Source organism: Lynx canadensis, chromosome A3 (genome assembly GCF_007474595.2).
Source record: "Lynx canadensis isolate LIC74 chromosome A3, mLynCan4.pri.v2, whole genome shotgun sequence".
Taxonomy (NCBI): Eukaryota; Metazoa; Chordata; class Mammalia; order Carnivora; family Felidae; genus Lynx; species Lynx canadensis.
This window is the reverse complement of record NC_044305.1, coordinates 100,483,614-100,504,753: the sequence shown is the minus strand read 5'-3', so window position 1 is coordinate 100,504,753 and position 21,140 is coordinate 100,483,614. Positions and strand designations below refer to the sequence as shown.

The window sequence follows — 21,140 nt, the reverse complement described above, 5'->3', positions numbered from 1 at the left end:
GCTAAAACCAAGAGCCAGACACTTAACTGAATGAGTCACCCAGGTGCCCCTAAAACCAAGGTTTTGAATGCTGCTGACATTTCTTCCTTGCTCTTGTATCTGTATGTCAGCTTAAATTCCTCATAATTCTGATGGTCTTTTTCCATACGAAGAAAAAAATGAGGAGAACAGCTTCTGATGCATCCTTCATCAGAGTGGGATTATTACATTTCCCTAATTCTAGCTTGAAAAATCTGAAGTAAGTGTTCTGATTGGCCTGGCTTGAGTCAGGTATCTACCTTTGGACCAATCAACTATAACCAGGGAGGAGGTGTCAACAGCCCAGAGTTGACTTCTTGGACTCTACCCTCCCATATCTGAGTATTTCCATATGAGTCAGGTAGCCACCCCAGGTATTGTGTACTTCAATATGACATGACCAAAATCTATGGGTGCCAGGCATTGACCGCTGGCCTTGCCTTAGAATATCAGACTGAGCATTAGAGAAATGTTGACCATTTCTCAATTTATACTACAGTCATCTTCTTGGTGTCCAGGCTCCTGGATAAACCTCAGAACAGTGTGAATGGGATGTGAATGGAGTTAGTGTCCCTACACTTTACATAGACTTCTGTTCTATTCAGTAATTTCAGCAGGAATCCATTAACAGAATGAGGAGAGAAAGTCCCACATTTAGTTTGATGTGGTACAGATAGCCCCATCTATTGACTGCTTTGAGATATTCCCACTTTCTAACCAATTAGGCAGATACTCCAAATTGTCTGCTCACTTAGTTCCAAAGTGCAGAGAGGAACTTGCTGCCCATAGTCACAAGGGTGACCTGTGAGCAACTGTTTTGTTGTTGTGGCTACCTCATTCTCTGAGCTCATTATCAAGGAAGGTCGTGTGGAAGATGGTGCTGAACTTGCCACAGTCTTTAAGCTCAAGTGGGTGCAGAGTTGCCCTGTTAGAGCCTGGGGACAAAGGCCAGTGTTGACTCTGGGGGTACCGAGGGCACATTCAAGTAGATGAGTGAGCCTTTTACATGCTCAGTATACTGGGAAGATGAGATGTGGGTCAAGCAGGCCAGGTGGATTTCAGAGATGTTTCAGCCAGGGGTAGGACTCAGGATTAAGTTTGTTACATCTTTCCTTTCCCCACCACAGCCCCAGAATTGCCCTTGTGGTCAGTGCCTTGGTGTGGGTCTTTCTAAGTATAGCCAAGAATCCAATGAATAGCTGAGACCATTGTTGGAGACCATTGACCATCTCCCTCGGCACCACTTCCTTTCTATTATATATTTCTTCCATTCCTTTCTCTAATTCTCTTTCTTTCTTTTCCTTCCTTCCTTCCTTCCTTCCTTCCTTCCTTCCTTCCTTCCTTCCTTCCTTCCTTTCCTTCTTGCTTTTGTATGCTCACCCAGACCATTTAATTTTCCTTGTTGTCTCTTCCTCCTTTCCCTCCTAACCTCCCTTCTTCCTTTCTCCTGTCTAAAGATGATAGTAGCCTTAAAGAAGTTACTTTGATGTAGTAGGTGTTCTGAACCTGGAGGCAAGATTTGGTAATAGAGTGGGGTTATTTGAAGGAAGGTTCAGAATTGCCATTGGATAAGGAAGTTGACAGGAGCTAAGCCATGTAACACATGATGAGTCAAATAAATGCTCTAGAGTAGACTCTAGGAGATGCTGCAGGCTGGGAGACTGGCAATAACAGAACTTGTTTCAGGAAAGCAGGGAGAGTTTTTAGAACATGAATTATCAAGGCTGCCATAATGTGGCACCTGACTGTTACAGCTGAGGTCACTGGCAGTGTGTGCTGAGGTCTATCTTAGGCTCTATTCTCTCAACATTGCATCAGAGATTTGGATATAGGTATAGATGGTGATTGTTGGGGGTTGAATTGTGTTCCCCAAAAGATGTGTTAAAGTTCTAACCCTCAGTTCCTATGAATGTGACCTAATTTGAAAATAGAGTCTTTGCAGATATAACTAGTTAAGTTAAAATGAGGTCATATTGGATTAGGGTGGGCCCTAAATTCAATGACTGGTATCCTTATGAGAAGGCCATATGAAGATACACAGACAGACATGAAGGGAAGTTGGTCATATGAAGATAGAAGCAGAAATTGGAATGATCCAGCTACAAAGAGGAACACCAAGGACTGACAGCAACCATCAGGAGCTAGGAAGAGGTAAGAAGGATTCTTCCCTGGAGACTTCAGAAGGTGTATGGCCTTGCAAATACCCTGGTTTTGGACTTGCAGCTTCCATAACTATGAGAGAGTGAATTTTTGCTGTTTTAAGCCATCTAGCTTATGGTAATTTGTTGTGGCAGCTCAAACAAACTAATACAGTGACCTCATCAATCTTGTCAATAAGACACTGTTGGTTGCGCACCCGACTGCTGTTCACCATTCTTTCTGACTCTCCCAACCCGGATTTTGTTCAATATCAGACAGCAACGTGCTCAGGGAAGATGGCAGAGCTCTTGAGGAAAAAAAATTAAATGAGTCAAACCAGAAAACATTCATTCCCTTTTTACTAGGGATTAGATGGAGTGACCTTTTGGCCCTGTTCTGGTCTCTGAAATATAAGAATTCAGGGCTGGTGGGGGGTTGCTTCTGGGAAATATCTCCTCTTTATTATAAATGAGAGAGTCTTCTGCACTTTCCTTCCTGCCTTTGGACATGGTTGTGTGAGGGCATATTGCTCGATACGGCTGCAGCCTTCTAGCCATGAGAGAAAGACCAAGTGTATTGCAGAGGGGCTGACCCAAGGCCCTAATGCCAATGAGCTGTCAACCCCCCAACCTCTGCTGTGCTTCTTGTTACGTGAGAAAAATAAACTGTTGTTTGGTTGGGTGTCCTACTTGCAGCTGAAAACAATCTAACAGATACACTGGGTATAATAGTTAATACCACTGGTAACAGGATTAAATATAATTTGATTCAACTGGAACACTAGCCCTAAATAAAAAAGACAAAAGAGAACAGAGATGAATATAAAGTTTCTGCAGTAGAGATAAAGATTAATTTCTGTATTGGCATAAAATATAAATGAATATAGATATTAAAAATTATGTCTGTCAAAAATACAATAGACAAATTTAAAAGGCAACTGGCAGAGTGGGAAAATTCTAGCATATACAACAGACAAGAGGTTGGTATCCTTATACAAAGAACTTTTGCCAACCGGTAAGAAAATGGCAAAAGCACTCCAATAGAGAAATGGTAAGGAATAAGAAAAGGCAGTTCTCAAAAGAAGAAACATAAATAGCTAACTAACAGATAAAATTCAACCTCACTGACCACGGTAGGGAATGTAAATTAAATACAATAAAACATGCAGGGGCATATGCAGGCCTGGAACTTAAAGAATTGGGGAGCTTGGTCCTCAAAACCATACATGCAAAGTTAAGTATGTATGTGAATTATAAATAAAGCTACAGTGGACAATTCTTTTTTTTTTTTTTAACATTTTTATTCATTTTTGAGACAGAGAGAGACAGAGCATGAATGGGGGAAGGTCAGAGAGAGAGGGAGACACAGAATCTGAAACAGGCTCCAGGCTCTGAGCCGTCAGCACAGAGCCTGACGCGGGGCTCAAACTCACAGACTGTGAGATCATGACCTGAGCCGAAGTCGGCTGCCCCACCGACTGAGCCACCCAGGTGCCCCTACAGTGGACAATTCTTTATAAGGACAGGCGTATTCACAACTCTTGGCTGAATAAAAGTGGAATTTCTAAGTCATGTATAAGTATATATTTAACTTTAAAAGAAAATGCCAAACCATTTTTGGAGAAATCATTTTACATTCTCACTGGCAGTGTATGGGAGTTCTAGATGCTTCACATCCTTGTCAGGACTGGGTATGGTCAGTCTTTAATTTTAGCCATTTTTATAGACATGCAGTGGTATCTCATTGTGGCATCAAGTTGTACGTCCCCCATGATGTTGAGCATCTTTTCATGTACTTTTTTTTTCTTTTTCTGTCATTTCTATATTTTCTTTAGCGAAATGTCTGTTTGAATATTATATATTTTAAGATCTTGGCTAATTCCATCATTTCTTTCATTTCTTGGTCTGTTTCTATCAATCATTCTTCTTTCTCCCACTTATGAGTCATGTTCTTTTTCATGCCTGATAATTTTTGTTTGCATGTTGGGCATTATAAAATTAACCTTATTGAGTATTGGATTTTCCTGTTTTTTTTTTTAAGTTTATTTATTTATTTAGTTTTGAGCGAGAGAGAGTGGGTGAGCACGCAAGTTGGGGAAGGGCAGAGAGAGAGAGAGAGAGAGAATCCCAAGCAGGCTGTGCACTGTCAGCATAGAGCCCCATGTGGGGCTTGAACTCACAAACCATAAGATTATGACCCGAGCTGAAATCAAGAGTCAGACACTTAACTGACTGGGCCACCCAGGTGCCTCATTTTCCTGTTTTTCTTTAAAAATAATATTGAACTGTTTATTTGTTTTTCTGGAGCACAGTTAAGTTACTTGGGATAAATTTGATCTTTTGGGGTCTTCCTTTTAAGCTGTTTTAAGGAAGGTTCAGCCTAGAACTAATTTTTCTCCAATACTAAGTACCCTCTTGAAAACTCTAGCCAGTGCGTCATATATTGAGAGGTCTCTCCATTTTGTCTGTGTGAAGACACAATATTCCCAGCTCCATGTGAGCTCTAGCAATTGTTGGGCACACTGTTTTCTGGTGTTTCTTCCCCTGGTTTCCTGCAATTTCACCCATGCATGCTCTGAACAGTACTCAGCTGAAGACTTGGGGGGCTCCTTCTGCAGATCTCTTTCTCTCTCTCTTTCTCTCTCTCTCTCTCTCTTTATGCAGCTCCCTCCTCTCTGAACCTCTGCTCCACAAATTCCAGCTGCTGCAGTCTTCCTGAACTCAGATCTCTGTCTCCTGAACTCTTTGAGATTGCTGGGCTCTGTTTGGGTTCCCCCTTCTGCAGTAATACCTGAAAATTTCCTTGAGACAGCAAGCACCTTTGGCAATTACAGGACTCATTCCCTTTTCATAGCTATCACAGTCCGGGGCTGCCTGTTGTCCAATGCTTACAAACAGTTTCTTGGTATGTATTTTTCTAGTTTTCTAGCTACTTACAGTATGAGGACCATTCCCATGGCAGTCAATGCTTCATGGATGAGAGCGAAAGTCTTTTTCCTATTTACAACTTTAATAATCCTGGGAGAGAACTTTGATCCAGCTTACATCCAGTGATCACCCTTGAACCAAAGTGGTAAGGACATGTGAGAAAATGACACTTTTTAAGACTGGAGTGTGGGAAGAATCATTCTTCAATACAAAATGGGGAGGTCTTCTCAGACGAAAGGGGAAGGATGTAGGGCAAAAACAGAATAATCATGTCTTATAATAGCAGTTCATGTGAGAAAGAACTTAAAGCCAACCAACTGATAAGGTTGTAAGAGTTCCATTGTCAAGAAGACTGTGTCCATCCCCTGGCCTCATGTTTTCCAGGGTCAGGGACAAACTGGAAGGGGCCCAGGGTAGAGAGATGTAATATGTGTAACAGTTGCACTGAGATAGAATGGAGTAAAGATGCAACTTTCTTCTCTCTCTAATCTTTCCCCTCCTCTGCCTGTTGACATTTTCTGTGTGGAACATGTTTTTTTCCCAACCCTCCACTGAAATCTGGGGTTCATCCAGTTAGATTTCTGGTCTTCTTCAGACGCCAGAGAAACCTCCAGATATTTTAATGCCATGGATCATCTCATTTCATTAATTAAACTGTCCAGTTCTACATAATAGTAAAATTCCATTTATAGGAGAATTCCATTTATTGCAACAGGGGACATGATCCGAGAGAGAAACAGCATGTGTTGAGATTCTTCTGTTTTTTCACCAAAAAGATATATTTGAACCATAATATTCTACTCCCCAAGATCGCTAACAGCATATTCTGACCTCTCCAGGGAGTGGGGGTAAGGGGCAGAAGGGCATGGAGGGAGGGAAGGGGAAGTCTCAGGAGGGCCTATTTGTTTGGTACTGTCCTGATCTACCTAGTAGGTATTCCAAGGTTTTTCTTGTGGGGTGTTGTTTTAACTATGTTACCCTGGGTAAGGAGGGTGTGGTGAAGCTAGACACAGATCAGGAGAGAGAAAGTTTTACAGTTTTGTTACACTAACAGTTCCCTGGACAGGGCACAGCATGCCATGCATGGTCACTCAGGGTAAACACCGATGTAGGGTACAATGCAGAGAGAGACAGGGGCACTGTGGTTTCTGCAGGAAGGAAAGGGCAAGGCAGAACAAGCAGAGTTAGGACTGGCTCGTTTGTATAATTTCAGGGGGCTCTAGGGCATAGGAGCTGTCTCTGGTTGTATGGTACCTGACCCTGCAGTGATTAGGGCAGGTACAGCAGCCTGAAGTGTAAGAACTTGATAAGGGAGTTGGTTGGGGGTGTGGACTTAATTGGCTGCCCAAGAAAGAGAAATGACTGGCTTCTAGCTAGGGCCTCAAAACTGGGTCAAGACAGCATTAAACAACAACAACAACAAAACTAAACTAAATTACAGGTATTTTATGGGTCATTTGAAGACCCTTGTTATAATGTATCACCTCATCTTGCCCTTACTGTGGGCAAGGTCTTTCTCTGCCCTATCTCTATCTCTATCTCTGTCTCTATCTCTTTCTCTTTCTCCCTCCACCCCCCTTTCTCTCTCTCTCTCTCTCTCTCTCTCTCTCTCTCTCTCTCTCTCTCACACACACACACACACACACACTGCTGGAATATTTCCAGTCTCTTTCTGTCAAGGTCAGAGGTCTCCTTGCCTCTGCTAGGAAGCTGTGTTGGGCAGGGTTCCTTTAAAGAAAGCTTCAAGCTAGCTCTCTCTGGTGCCTCTCACATCTGACACTGAATTATACATGACATGAGCATCAGTAAAGGAGAAGAGTGCTCTAGAAGAGCACCATGGGTGGGGGTGGGGGGGGAGGAAGGCAGCAGCAGAGCAGAGGAACAGTGGACAAAGGTTTTCCAAGCATAAGGGAATAATGTACTAGAACTGATATAATAAGGGCCAGGACTAGGGTGAAGAAAGTGAGGCATTTGCCTCAGGGGCAAAATTTAAGGGGGTGCCATAAAATGCAGTTATAAAGATAAATAATATTTAATGCAAATTAAAAAATACATAAGGACCTGTATATAGTATATACATTTTCCGTTTTGCGTAAAGCTCAAAAATGGCTCAGCAGGGCACTGGTCCTACTCCGTAGCAGCTTCCAGCTTCTTCCAGGTCAGATTGTACCCCTGAGCCAATTCCACACTGAAATGCTGGAGCAGTCCCCTAGGAAAGGCCTTCCTCAGGAAATAACCTTTTATCTGAGCCTGGAGGAAGGTGAGGCTTGGAGTGTATGAACAGGAGTCAGGGAACAAAACACATGTAAATCCAAAATGCCTGAGTTGGAAAGAGCTAGAGGGCTATTTGGGGAATGGTGGCAATGAGTTTGCAGGCAGGGACCAGATGATGTAGAAACTTGAGTATTTTAACCAGGAGAGATACATGCCCAGATTTGTTTCTTATGCAGATAATGCCTTGTTGGGGACAGACTGGAGGGGTCAGGTCCGGATACAGTAAGTCCCTTAGGAGGCTAGCGGAGTGTCCGAGTGAGGGATGACCAGATCCCCATTAAGAACAGGTGTAGAGATACTCCCAAAGTCCCGCTCCAGGCCTCGGTTTCCCCACCATCACACTGAGGGTGGGGCGGCACGCGGGTCTCTCTCGGCCCTGCCAACTGAGCCACCTCGGGGTTCCATTTGAGCGGCCGGACCACCAGGGCGCGCGGAGGAACCGCCCCAATTCAGCCGCGGGCCGCGGCGATAGGAACGGGGCGGGTCCCGCGGGTGCCCGACCGGCTCACCGCCCAATCGCCGCGGGCCCGCCGAGCCCCGGGGGGCTGGGGCCGCCGCCGCCGCCGCCGCCGCCGCCGGAACGTGCCGCGGCTGCGCTGACGCGCGAGCGCCGGGCAGGGCGGCGGGAGCGCTCAGTCTGGTGGCGGCGGCTGCCGTGCGCGGACAGACGTGCCCGAAGCGTCGCAGCCGTCCGCGCCGCCCGCAGCCGAGCCGCGCCGCGCCGCGCCGCGCTGCCCCGGCCGCGCCCGCTCGCCCGCCCGCCATGGTGTCATGGATCATCTCCAGGCTGGTGGTGTAAGTGGCCTTCCCCGCGCCCCTTCCTTTCCCTCCTTCTCCGCCCCCGACCCCCGGGCTGCGCGCGCCCCTGCAGCACCCGGCCCGGTTCGCTCCGGCTATTAATACCCGGCGGCCGCTAAATTTAGCAGGTACAGTAGCTGCCGAGGACGCCTGCAAGCGGGCGACACAGGACGCGGCTGCTGCCCAGCGGGGCCAGGCCCGGGCGCGGGGGACCGGCGGGCGGGGCGGCGAGGGCCGGGGCGCACAGGGGCTGCGCTGGGGGCTGCGTCCCGCCGCGCGCCCCGACCGCTTTGTTTCTCGGGTGGGTGGGATTTGCAGAGGCCCCGAATGGGCGCGCCGCGGGGACACGCGTCTGTCTCCTTTGGGAGAAATGCTGGCGGGGTCTCCCTTCGCCGCGCCCCGGCGCCACGCTTTTGTCAGGTGAAAATGACAGAGCCCAGATGAGCCTGGGGCGCTGCCTGGAGGGGTCAGCGTGCGGAAGGGTGGAGAGATGAAGGCGGGGCTCCTAATGGGATTGAAAGAATACTCCTTTTTAGGTTTCTCAAATTGACAGCGGCCAAGGCAAGTGGGACAGAGCAGGACGTGTATGAATCTTGGGGTAGACGCCTCGCGTCCCCTATGTCTGATTCCTTTGGCGGGGTTTTGTGGGAGAGAGAGAGGCAGGCATCTCCAGGAATTCAAGGGAAATTTCTAAGTGACAGACAGCTACTTGGGTGGTGGCGGTGACACCTCCCAGGCCTTGTAGGAGAGCGCAGAGTCATCTGGGGTGAGGCCTGTGTGAAGTCATTGGGAGGGTGGGCGTGGGGGGCGTTTTTCTCCCTCCAGCCCCAGAGCTGAGTGGACATTTGAAGAGCTCCTTCCCTCGTGGATTCGTTTCCCTTTGGAGATATACATGGCTGTTCCTATTCCTTTCCTTCCCTAACTATTTTTGCCTGAGTCAGGACAGATTTGCCACCTGCTCAGGGGACCAGGGGGCTGAAATTGGCCTGCACAGTGAGGGCCGGAGGTGCACCTCAGGCTTTTTCTTTGTCTGGGAAAGAGAGGCTCCAGACTCTGGTTGATTGTGCGCTATCACTCCCAGCGTTGTGAAACCTCTCCCATCTCCTACCCTTCTTCACTGATTTTCAAAGAAGCAGCCAGGGGCAGCTTTCTGAAGTCATTCTCAGCATTGTATCCCCGCCACCATTCTGGGCTTTCTTCCCAAAGCCAGAGTGTATGTGCCTCTTGGCCCCCAAGTCATTCATTCCATGCAGGCCTCCCCACAGCTGTTGCGGACTGCCGAGGGTTTGTGCTGTACCTCGAGGTGGCATGTTAAATATTTAGAAGATTTCTGAAGGCAGAGTTGGCATGAATAATACAGGGAAGCGGCTGGAACGCCTTGTCCCACCTCATGCCTGACCAAGGCCTATCTTGCCTTCAGGGTGGTATTTTCTCTCCTGAACTAGTGTGTGATCTTCATATTTGGCAGTGGCTTCTGGAGGGACGTCAGGGTGTGGCCGGAGACTTTCCTTGGCCTGACTGGAGGGCTCATTTTCTATAGGTCCTACTGGGCTGGGGCTGGCCCACTGGAGAGTAAGGGCTTCTAGTTGGGGTCTGTGTGACCATCTTTAATTTCATTAGCATTCCCCCTCTTCTGCTACCCAGGGGAGCTGAGGCGGGTGGAGAAGAGAGGCATATATTTGGGAGGGGGCTCAGGGTTGCTGTTACATTCTAAAACCACACTCCCCAGAAGCTTCAGAGAACTTCAGTGACCATGAGCGCTGCCCCTCAGGTCAGCCCAGGACCCTCTGCCCCAAGGAAGAATTTGTGGGATTTGGGGAGGTTATTCCCCACTGTCAACTCCAGAAGGTCAGAGATACATACCACCTATCCCCCCACTCACCATCTTTATAGAAATCCAATGTGGAAGTGTCCGTTGTGAATTATTAAAACCAATTTAATAAGCAGTACCTATTCCACATAAATAATACCTGTTCATTATAGGGAAATTAGAAAGTATAGATAAATAGATTGAAAATCACATTATTACCACATAGAGATAGCTAATGGTAATTTTGAGAGGTATATTCTTCTAGATGTTTTCCCCTATGCATACAGACTTCATCTCCTCCTGTGTTTTTTTCTTTCCTTCCTCCCTCCCTCCCTCCCTCCCTCCCTCCCTCCCTCCTTCCCTTCCTTCCTTCCTTCCTTCATTCCTTCCTCCCTCCCCCTCCCTCCTTCCCTTCCTTTCTTTCTTCCTTCCTTTCTTCCTCCCTCCCCCTCCCTCTTTCCCTTCCTTCCTTCCTCTCTCCCTCCTTCCCTCCTTTCCTTCCTTCCTTCCTTCCTTCCTTCCTTCCTTCCTTCCTTCCTTCCTTCTTAATTTGAGAGAGAAAGAGAACATGGGGGGAAGAGGCAGAGAGAGGGAGAGAGAATCCCAAGCCCTGACATGGGGCTCGATCTCACAAACTGCAAAATCATGACCTGAGTTGAAATCAGGAATCAGGCACTTAAATGACTGAGCAACCCAGGTACCCCTACTCCTGTGTTTTTCAAACTGGCTTCTCTGAGGGCCACCCAGCCTGAGTGGGTGGGCTCTGGGCTCCCAGCCCTGATCAATGGGAACAACTCCCTTTTTGTTTGGTTTGTATATTTGGGTTCTAAATAAAAAATAATTTGGAAAATATATGGGTTTTAGTGTTAATAAAAAGCCACATATCAGTTCTCCCCTATCATTTCTAAAACCGCAGAGGGAATGTGCCTTGCCCAAGGACACCAGGTAAGCTGGTAAAGAAAACAGGCTCCAGAATTTTGGTCCAATGCCCTTTCCACCTCTGCCTGTCCTTGACATTTGCCCAAAATTGATCTCTTTCAAGCTCCCAAGACCTCTTCTATGGCATCCTGTGATTTTATCCATCGGTCCTATTTCCTGTAAGAAACTTTTTCAAGGCATTGTAAACTTCTGTGACATCAGAGAACATTTAAGGAAGACCTATGACTGTGTTCTGAGGATGGAGAGGGAGTATCTTCCTTCCAACCAGAGGCCTCAGGACAAGAGGGTGGCATCCAGGCACAGCCAGACCGTGCCTTTAGATATCTGTCTTGCCTTTGGCTATGAGGGGTTTTAGGACTGTAACCATGGTTTATTTCCCTCTCTGACCCCTTGCCCCCTCCCAAGCCTCTTTTTTTGAAGTACCTGGCCCTTGCATGCACTCAGTAAAGGCTGGTTATGTTGAAGGAGATCAGAGTCCCTGGGGTAAGCAGGAGAGCCAGCAAATGTTATCCCCTGGAGATGGAGGTTAGTGGGTATCGGGACTTGCTTGTACCCACTGGGCAAAGCTCTTGAAGTGAGGACCAGTTTGAGAAGCTGCTGTTTTGCGAGTTCTCTTCCTCCTAACTCCATTGGCTGGGCCTAGGAAAAATTAAAGAATATTCAATGTAGTAGCAAGGTTGGCCCTGTTAAAACCTGGTTGATATCTGGATGGAACACAGGGGCTCATTTATGACTGGTCTGCTTGCCTCCTTTAAAATACTTTGCTTTCATTACAGAGAACTGAAGTCTTGGGCACCAGTGAATTTCAAACTGGGAGAGTATGTTTATGTGCACTGGCGGATTCACACAGAGGTTGCTTTCTGCCTTCTTGAGAGAATGCACTATCTTGAAGCATTTATTCCAAGGAGAGGGTGTTGCCTCATTGTCTTTGGATAGAATTTTGGCTAAGGCCAAAAATGTTGGCTAAATAAATCCAGAGGTTCCCCTTTGGTTATGAGACCAAAAGTCCAATTCACTGTGTGGGGAAAAGAAAGTTCTAATTTTAAAAATTCTCAAGGTAACTGAAAGCTATGCAGAAGAAACCTTTATTTCCACATTGCACATCTTAAAAACAACAACAACAACAACAAAAAACTAGTTTTTAGAAGGTACCATCTGATGTTTAAGACAAGAGTCTTAGTTTAATGGCTGCAGATCTGGCTCTGTCCCAGGACTGTGATTTGGAGCATGAAGTCTAGTTGTCCTGGTCAGGGATATACAAGTAGAGAAGACTGGAAGGAATGTGAGTTGCCCTCAAGATATTCCCCAACTGTTGCAAAACAAATGGAAATCAAGAAAAAAGGCCATAAGTCCTTAAACATGGGCTTGCCTTTCTCTGGGGCTTCCTTTAAAAAGTGGAATGCAGAAAAATGATCCTATTAATTATGGGTTCAGGTTGGTTGAAGATTTATTTCCTGGCACCCTGGTATGGTATAGGGTAGGATCTGGGGAAATATTTCAGTTGGATTGTGAGAGGGAAAATGTTGAGCTGGAAGTTGAAGGATTTGGGTTCTAGTCCCAGCACTGGACCGACTCACTGTTACAGTCCCAAGGCCAACTTGCACCTACGCTGGGGCCCTGCTTCTGGTCTGTGAGACACGGGTGTTGGCCAGCATCACCTTGGAGGTCCTAATTGTTCTAGGCCTCCTCCCATTCCCCTCCTCCCCCAGCTAGTCAACATGCACCATATTTATTTATAAACAAGAGGAACATCCTCAAGGAAGTGAAAAATACAGCTTAGATATCATTGCTTTTCTGCTGCCTTGTTCTTTGTTTATTAATCCTGTCTGCCTGCTGGGAAGTAGCTTTTGTGCACTTTCCCCGCACTGTGTCTTATTTGAAGGGTAGCTGACAAGTGAGAGTCTTACCTAGTTATTACTGGGTCAGTTTCCCCTTCACTTCTGAAGTGAGCTATCTTCTTTGGAGTGTGTATTCTTTGAGGGAGGAAGAGCACTGGGAAGAATGACAGAAGAGAGAGTCAGGCCCTCAGTGGCCACCTAGTGAGACTGCCATTTTGTTGTGTGTGTGTGTGTGTGTGTGTGTGTGTGTGTGTGTGTGTGTGTGTTTTCCAAGGAGGTTCAAGAGGCTGGGGAGGGGGGCGGGGATGGGAAGACAATAGTCACAGTATATGGCACCTTTGGATTTTTTTTTTTTATTTATTTTTTTTTTTTTATTTTTTTTCAACGTTTATTTATTTTTGGGACAGAGAGAGACAGAGCATGAACGGGGGAGGGGCAGAGAGAGAGGGATACACAGAATCGGAAACAGGCTCCAGGCTCTGAGCCATCAGCCCAGAGCCCGACGCGGGGCTCGAACTCACGGACCGCAAGATCGTGACCTGGCTGAAGTCGGACGCTTAACCGACTGCGCCACCCAGGCGCCCCCACCTTTGGATTTTTATTGTCAGGGATGAGCCGCACACATGCCCAGTTGGTGTCTCTGAGAATTTTTCCAAGAACCAACAAGAACTTAAGGGGTTTGCATTTTGGCTATGAGGACATTTTCCTCTCACTCCTGGGACTTGGGTGGATTGGCCCTGATGGATTGGAAGATGGATAGTTCTATTATATTTGTTTTGAACTTTCAAATCCATCCATCTCCACAAAGAAGCACATTGTTTTCCTTTTAGGTTTTTTGTTTGTTTGTTTGTTTGTTTGTTTGTTTTTAGTTGCACCCAGAAGCTTTTCTGGGATTACAGGGTTTTTTTGTTTGTTTGTTTTTTTAAAGGAAATATAAAGGACCAAGTATTTGGGACACAATCTGAAGGAATCTTGACAGGTAATCTGGTTTAGGCTTTCAAAAATGACGTGTACCTAGACCAGGGATTGCAAATGAGTGGCATCTCATGACTGATAGGAGGTTGCCTGGAACACTATCTTGAGAAGTATGAATCTGGTTTGGGCTCCATGGGGAAGGAGTCCTGTGAATGTTTCATTCAGGGAAGATGATAATGGGGGCACACCTAATGGTACAGCATTTGCTCTCCCAGATTTAGCCCATTCCTGATCAAATGGGAGAATCCCCCAGTGTCAGAATTGTATACACTTCCCTACCTAAGTTAACATCCTCCCCCTCCCCGCAGCATCCCACCTCTAGTAGGCCTTGTCAGCCACCAGGCAGCTCTAGGGCAATGGCACCTCCTTCTTGCCAGTATAGGGGCTGTCCAGCCTAGTGGCTCTCTGGTCTGCCTTATTCCTCTTAGGACGATCACTCATATACTACATTCCCCTCTTTTTTTCTCTTTTCCTTTCACCAGTCACAGCTCAGTTAAATTCTACCTTGGTCTTCTCTTGTGTACTTATGCGTTCACATCCTTTCTACCTCCTTTTAGGGTCTATGTATGAAACTCTGGGCTTCAGAATGAATTTCCTCTTCCCATCTGGCAACATATTTCCTGGCCATCCTATTTCCGACTCTCGATCTCAGCTCAGGTCCAATGGGAACTTGTCTAAGATTCTCATTATTGGCTACAGAACCAGGATTCAACCCCCAATGAGCCATTTGTGCTGGACTGTGACCCATCCTTCCTGGTTCTGAGAGATCACAGCTATGACTTTTCATGAGTTCTGAATGGCATCCTTGGACTTCCCTAACCCAGTGCCCAACCATGAACCTTTCACAGATGGGCTGCCTGATTGTGATCTGTGTAGAATTTAGTTTTGCCCAACTTGGGGTTTAGACTGCCAAGACAATGCCTGTCAGACATAATATGCTGAGCGGATCACACTACTCGAAAGAGAGTGGGATACAGCCCACCTTGAGAAAGGCATGATAAAACACAGCCAGCTGATGCTGACGGCTTACAGTTGATTTTCAGGAACATGCAGAGACCTTTTCTCATGAGCACAAGAGGCTGAGAACCGCTTGTCCCTATGTGTCCCTACTGAGGAAGTTGCAGGATCCAGTAGGATCTGTAACCTCTTCAGGCCAGGCTGTGTGTGCTCATATACCACAGTTTTATGAGGGAGACCTCTTCGCTCTGTCTTCAGAACATTTCCCCATCCAACTGACTTCTGTCTCTGCTGCCACCATCATGTTCCATGTTCCAGTCCCCAATTATTTCTCTCCTGGACCATTCAAAAGCCTCCTAATTGTTTTCTTGCTTCTATTCATATGCCTCCAATGATTTGTTTAAAATATAAGATAGATCATAGCTTTCCCCTGCTGTTTAAAAATTGTCCAAAGAACTCCCGTGATATTAAGAATATAATTCAGGGGTGCCTGGGTGGCACCCTCAGTTGGTTGAGCATCAGACTATTGATTTTGGCTCAAGTCACAGTCCCAGGGTCATGGGATCATGTCCCGCATCAGGCAGGCTCTGTGCTGAGCATGGTGTCTGCTTAAGATTCCCTTTCTCTCTCTCTCCCTCCCTCCCTCCCTCCCTCCCTCCTTCTGTCCCTCCCCCTCCGCCCTTCTACCCTGCTTGTGCTTTCTCTTTCTCTAAAAAATAAAAATAGGGGCGCCTGGGTGGCGCAGTCAGTTAAGCGTCCGACTTCAGCCAGGTCACGATCTCGCGGCCCGTGAGTTCGAGCCCCGCATCAGGCTCTGGGCTGATGGCTCGGAGCCTGGAGCCTGTTTCCGATTCTGTGTCTCCCTCTCTCTCTGCCCCTCCCCCATTCATGCTCTGTCTCTCTCTGTCCCAAAAATAAATAAAAACGTTGAAAAAAAAATTAAAAAAAAAAAATAAAAATAAATAAATAAATAAGAATAAAATTCAGATTCCTTACCATTCTTAATGAGATGCAGCAAAGCCTGGCCCCTGCTCACTGCCCTGACTTCACCTTGTACTGCTCTCTCCACACTCAGCTCCAGCTTCCTGACTGTCCCTGGAAGGCAGCAAGCTTGTGTCACTCAAGGGCCTTTATACTTGCACTTTGCCCTCTGTCCAGGATGCACTCCCCTAAGTGGTCCATGGTCCTCACTCTCTTTCCATTTAGATCTCTGCTCGTATGTCACCTATCCAGGAGAGGCCTTTTCTGACCATCTTCTCCAAAAGACACCCCACATATTGCTCTATCCCCTGAAATTATGCTTTTAATTCATTTATTTACTGGCTTATGGTCTGTCTCTTCACATAGAGTTTGATCTCCATGACTTTTGAGACTTTGATCTTGTTCATAGCTGTTCTCCCAGTACCTAGAGTAGTACTACGCTCATACTAGGTGTTTAAAAAATATTTGTTGAATGAGTGATGACTTAGTATTCCCTTTGAGTTTAGAGGATCCTTTTTAAACCTGCGTTTATAGAACCTTGATTTGTGACCATGGCAAGTGACTTGACTCAAGCCTCAAGTTTCTCATCTATAAAATAAAAGATGTGATTTCTCTCTTTCTGGAGATATGAAAAACTAAATAGTCTGGAAGTCTTCCCATAATAAAGCTGAATTTTAAAATTTCTACAAAATTTGGATAAAGTATAACTGATCCCCTCAAAAGCATAGCTGAGCTTTTAAGTAAGGATCCTTGCCAGGAGACAGAAGAGAGAGGGAATCATTTTGCAAGGGTGTAAAATAGTACTGTAGCAGGGACCTAATGGATTACCCTGAAATTTAGTTTAAATCAACAGTCATTTTGTTATCATCTCTCCTGGCTCTGTGGTTCAGGAATTTGGACAAGGCACAGGACACAAAACACATCTCCACTCCATGACGTCTGGATCTTTAGCTGGGACGGTACAATTGTCAGTGGCAGACTAGACATTTGTTCCAAGGCCTCTGCATGTGGTCTTCCTATGTGATTTCTCCAGCATGGAGACCTGAAGACAGTCATATTTCTTATGTGGTGGCTCAGGGCTCCAAGATTTAATGTCCAAGAAGCATCAGTATAAACTGTAGGACTTCTTATGACCTTATAACAGAGGTCCTAGGATGACACTTCTACTACATTCTATTGGCCAAGCAAATACTAAGGCCATAATAGATTTGAAGGGGGGCAGATTAGACTCCATCTCTCAGTGGAGGGGTATCAAATAATTTACAGCCATTTTTAACATATCAACTCAGAGAATTGGCCAGCTTGGTTTTAATGTCTATATAGAGAAAACAGGGGCCTTGGGTCTGTGGAGGCTGAACATTTACATATAGCTGACACTTGAAGCATTAGGGTACAGTGTAGTCCTGAATAGAAGGACAGACCCATGAGCACAGGGAGATGACAGTGAAGCTTGTCTGTCTTGCTCTGTGTTCTTGGTGGGGGTGAAATCTTCCTTGGGACTTTGAAACCACCCATGGATCTGTCCTCATATGGGTTTGGAGTCTAAATGATTGCATCCTGCATGGTCTGAATACCCATAGCTGAGAAATAATTGGTCCTGGGCCAGTGTTGCCCCTGGGGTACCTTGTAAGAATTAATCAAATCTCTTTAAGAACCTTCAATACACATTGTACAGAATTAGCTCAAAGAACATGAATTCACACCCCAAAATTACAAAACACCTGAAGTACTGACCACCCCTAACCTGGAGTTAAACACTACCAGCAGCAGGGTTAGCCCCACAGACATAAATAAATGAATAACACACATATATTAATTATATATATTATTTATCTACAATTGCCACTACTTAGAGACTTTAGAATAAGCCTTCCTAAGTGAAAAAATAAATCAAGAATTGAAAATACAAGAAAACAACAGATCCTGGGGCAGAGTAGGGAGAGGAATGGGCCCATTGGAAAAGAAGCAATTCTAAACATAAAAAATAACGAATTGAAATAAAAACTCAGTGGATTGTTTAAATGATGAGCGATTGAGGGGCGCCTGGGTGGCTCGGTCGGTTAAGCGTCCGACTTCAGCTCAGGTCATGATCTCGCGGTCCGTGAGTTCAAGCCCCGCATCAGGCTCTGTGCTGACAGCTCAGAGCCTGGAGCCTGTTTCAGATTCTGTGTCTCCCTCTCTCTCTGCCCCTCCCCTGTTCATGCTCTGTCTCTCTGCCTCAAAAATAAATAAACGTTAAAAAAAAAAATTAAAAAAGAACTAATAAAAAAAAATCTTTTAAAAAATACATGATGAGCGATTGAATACCAAGGGAGGAGTGTTTTCAACACTACTTACCTTGGAGCTAGAAGGCATTTTAGTGATCTCAGGTTTTTGTTTGACACTAGAAAGAAGATAGGACCGGAGGGCTTAGGTCATTCATCAAGGTCAGTAGCCTGATTGGCTAGGCCAAGATTTGAGGCCGGGTCTTAGTTTCTGAAGATGCTTAACTTTATGTTGTTAACAGGGGTTGGACTAGGACTGGTGGTGACTAGAAGACACACTTTTGGCTTGATAGAAGGGCAGGATTTCTAGTAATTGGTGCTAATGTGAGGCAATGAGTTCTTGGCTTCTAGCCCTAAGACCTTCCAGCTCTAAAACTATGATTTTAATATTTTCCCTTATAGTGGTAGAGGAAGAGAGGTAAGAGTTATTGGAAAGATTCTCTTTTTCAGTGGGTAGGCTTTCCATTGTTGTGCAAGATTGACTGATTGATTCATTCATTGACTCTGCCTGCTTATTGACCATTTGTTTTGGGCCACACACTGCTCTGGGCACCAGGAACGTAAAGATGAATGCATTTCAGTTCCATCTTTGAGAAGCTGATAAGGTCACACCGCCAGTCAGTGGGAAACTCAGACTTGGATTCAAATGTCCCTCCTGCCCAGCCAGTGCTCTTTCCGTCGAGTGGGTATGTGTAAATGACTTTTCCGGCTTTGGTTGGAAATTGTAGGGAGGAGCCCTTTCAGCAGGGGAAGTGGTGCATCTCACATATGAATGCGTGTAACCGCTGCTGCATCTCTCTGCCTGGGGAACACTGGGGCATCCAGTGTTGGGAGAGAACAGGCAGAGGAGAGGGTGTACTGAGTGAAAACAGTCTGGGACTGACAGAGGGGTGAGGTTGAGCATTCTCACCCACTGTATTAGTCTATAATTGCAGCTGTAAGAGCCACAAACATCGTGGCTTAACACAACAGAAATTAGTCTCTTAGGGTTTTGGAGGCCCGAAGTCTGAAGTCAGTCTTTTGGGGCTGAAATCCAGATGCCATTAGGACTTCTGGAAGCGCCAGGGGAAAATCCATTCCTTGCTTCTTCCAGCTGCCGGTGGCTGTTGGCATTCCTCGTGACCACATCCCTTCAGTCCCTACTTCTATAGTCACTTTTTCTTCTCTTCTGTCTTTGTATCTGTCTTCAGTCACTCCTGTGATTACATTTAGGGCCCACCTGGGTAATCCTGGATACACTCCCCAGCCCAAAATCCTTAAGGTTACCACACCTATAATGTCTCTTTTGCCATACAGGGTAACATTCATAGGTTCTAGGGACTAGGCCCCAGCTATTTGGGGGGGATCACTGTTCAGCCTCCCATACCCATGGCTGCTGGTTCTGCTGCCATTAAGCTGAAGAAAGTTCATCTAAAAACAGACTTAAGAAAGGTGAAGACTCTGATGTTCTAACATCTTCTCTTGTCTCCATTTCCAGACTTTCCTTGATTTGTAGAAATCAACAGAAAAGACTGCAAATGGTGAGGGTATAATGGATAACAATACAATGAACACTCCTTTACTCAGTGCCTGCTTAAGAAGTAGAACATTACCAGGGTGCGTGGGTGGCTCAGTCGGTTGAGTGTCCAACTTTGGCTCAGGTCATGATCTCGCGGTTTGTGAGTTTGAGCCCCCCGTCGGGCTCTGTGCTGGTATGATAGCTCGGAGCCCGCAGCCTGCTTCAGATTCTGTGTCTCCCTGTCTCTCTGCGCCTCCCCTGCTTGAGCTCTGTCTCCCTCTCTCTCTCAAAACTAAATAAAAACATTAAAAAAAAAAAAAGTAGAACATTACCTTCATTGTAGCAGTATATCACCACTGTTAATGAACATTTGGATTTTTTCTAGGTTTTTGTTTTTCTTTTATTCTTGGAAAGAGCTCTGCAATGAACTTTCTTGTACGTGTTTCTGGGTACACCTGTGCACAAATTTCTTTAGGAATGGAATAGCTGAGACATAGGGTCTATGCTTTTTTCACTTGCCTAAATAACATAAATTAAATGTTCATAGATGTGTAGGTCCATTTCTGGGCTCTTTGTTATGTTCAGTTAATCAGTTTGTCTGACCCTGCATTAGGACCTCACTGTATTAATTATAATAACTTTTTGAGAATTCTTGCTCTCTGGCATGGCAAGGCTCATCCATATCTTACTCTTTATAAATTATTTTCCAAAATGGTTTTCCTTCAGCGATGCATATAAATAACTTCAGTTGCACCATGGCTTTACCGTCACTTGATATTGTCACAGTTTAGAATTTTTGCCAGTCTGGTGGGTACAAAATGGAATCTCATTATGGTTTTAATTTGCATTTCCCTGAATACTAATGAGATTGAACATCTTTTCACATGTTTATTGCCCATTCATGTTCTCTCTTCTGTGAAGGGCCCCTTCAAGTCTTGCCAAATTTTCTCTTGTCCTTACCTTATTAGTTAGAAGGAGTTCTTTAAATATTCTGGACTCTAATCCGCTGTCACTTATGTGTTACAAATGTCTTCTCCAAGTCTGTGGTTTATTTTTCCATCTTTATGGTGTATTTTGATGAACAGAAGTTCTTAATATTAATGCAATGGATTTGTCAATTTTTTCATTTTATAGTTTATACTTCTTGTGTCCCCGGAAAACCTTACCTACCTGAAATAATGAAGATATTCTCCTACAGTGCTCCTCACGGTTTCATTGTTTTGCCATTCACATTTAATTTCTTTCTCCATCTGGAGATGATTTTTATATATGATGTGAAATAGGACTCCAGAATTTTTTCTTTTTTTTTAATAAGGAAAACATTGCCCTAGCACCATTTATTATAAAGCTCATTCCTTCTCTTCAGATCTGCAATGCTTAGCCCTATCGTAAATTAAGTTTCCATAGATGTGTGTTTGTTTCTGGGCTGTTTATTCTGTTGAACAGTTTGGCTCTGCAGCAGTAACACTGTCTTAATGACCATAGCTTTGTGAAAAGTCTTGATGTCTGGAGGAGCAAGTTCCCCACCTTCAAGAGTGCCTTAGCACTCTCCTCTTTCGTATATATGTTTAGAATTATTTTTTTAATGTTATTCATTTTTTGAGAGAGAGAGACAGAGACAGAGAGAGAGAGAGAGAGAGAGCACAAGCAGGGGAGGGGCAGAGAGAGAGGGAGACACAGAATCTGAAGCAGGCTCCAGGCTTTGAGCTGTCAGCATAGAGC

The 21,140-nt window shown here is 45.3% G+C and overlaps 1 protein-coding gene across 3 annotated transcripts in view; it reads left to right on the top strand.

Annotated features, from left to right (window-relative positions):
* Positions 1–8,101: 8,101 nt before the first annotated feature.
* REEP1 (receptor accessory protein 1) overlaps positions 8,102–21,140 on the top strand; it is a 110,922-nt gene continuing 97,883 nt past the window's right edge. For all 3 annotated transcript variants that reach the window (XR_003967842.1, XM_030311044.1, XM_030311043.1), the window contains exon 1: positions 8,102–8,153. Coding sequence is in view for 2 of the 3 variants with exons in the window: in XM_030311044.1 (XP_030166904.1) it covers positions 8,122–8,153 (32 nt within the window). In the remaining variant the exon portion in view is untranslated. The remainder of the gene's footprint in view (positions 8,154–21,140) is intronic.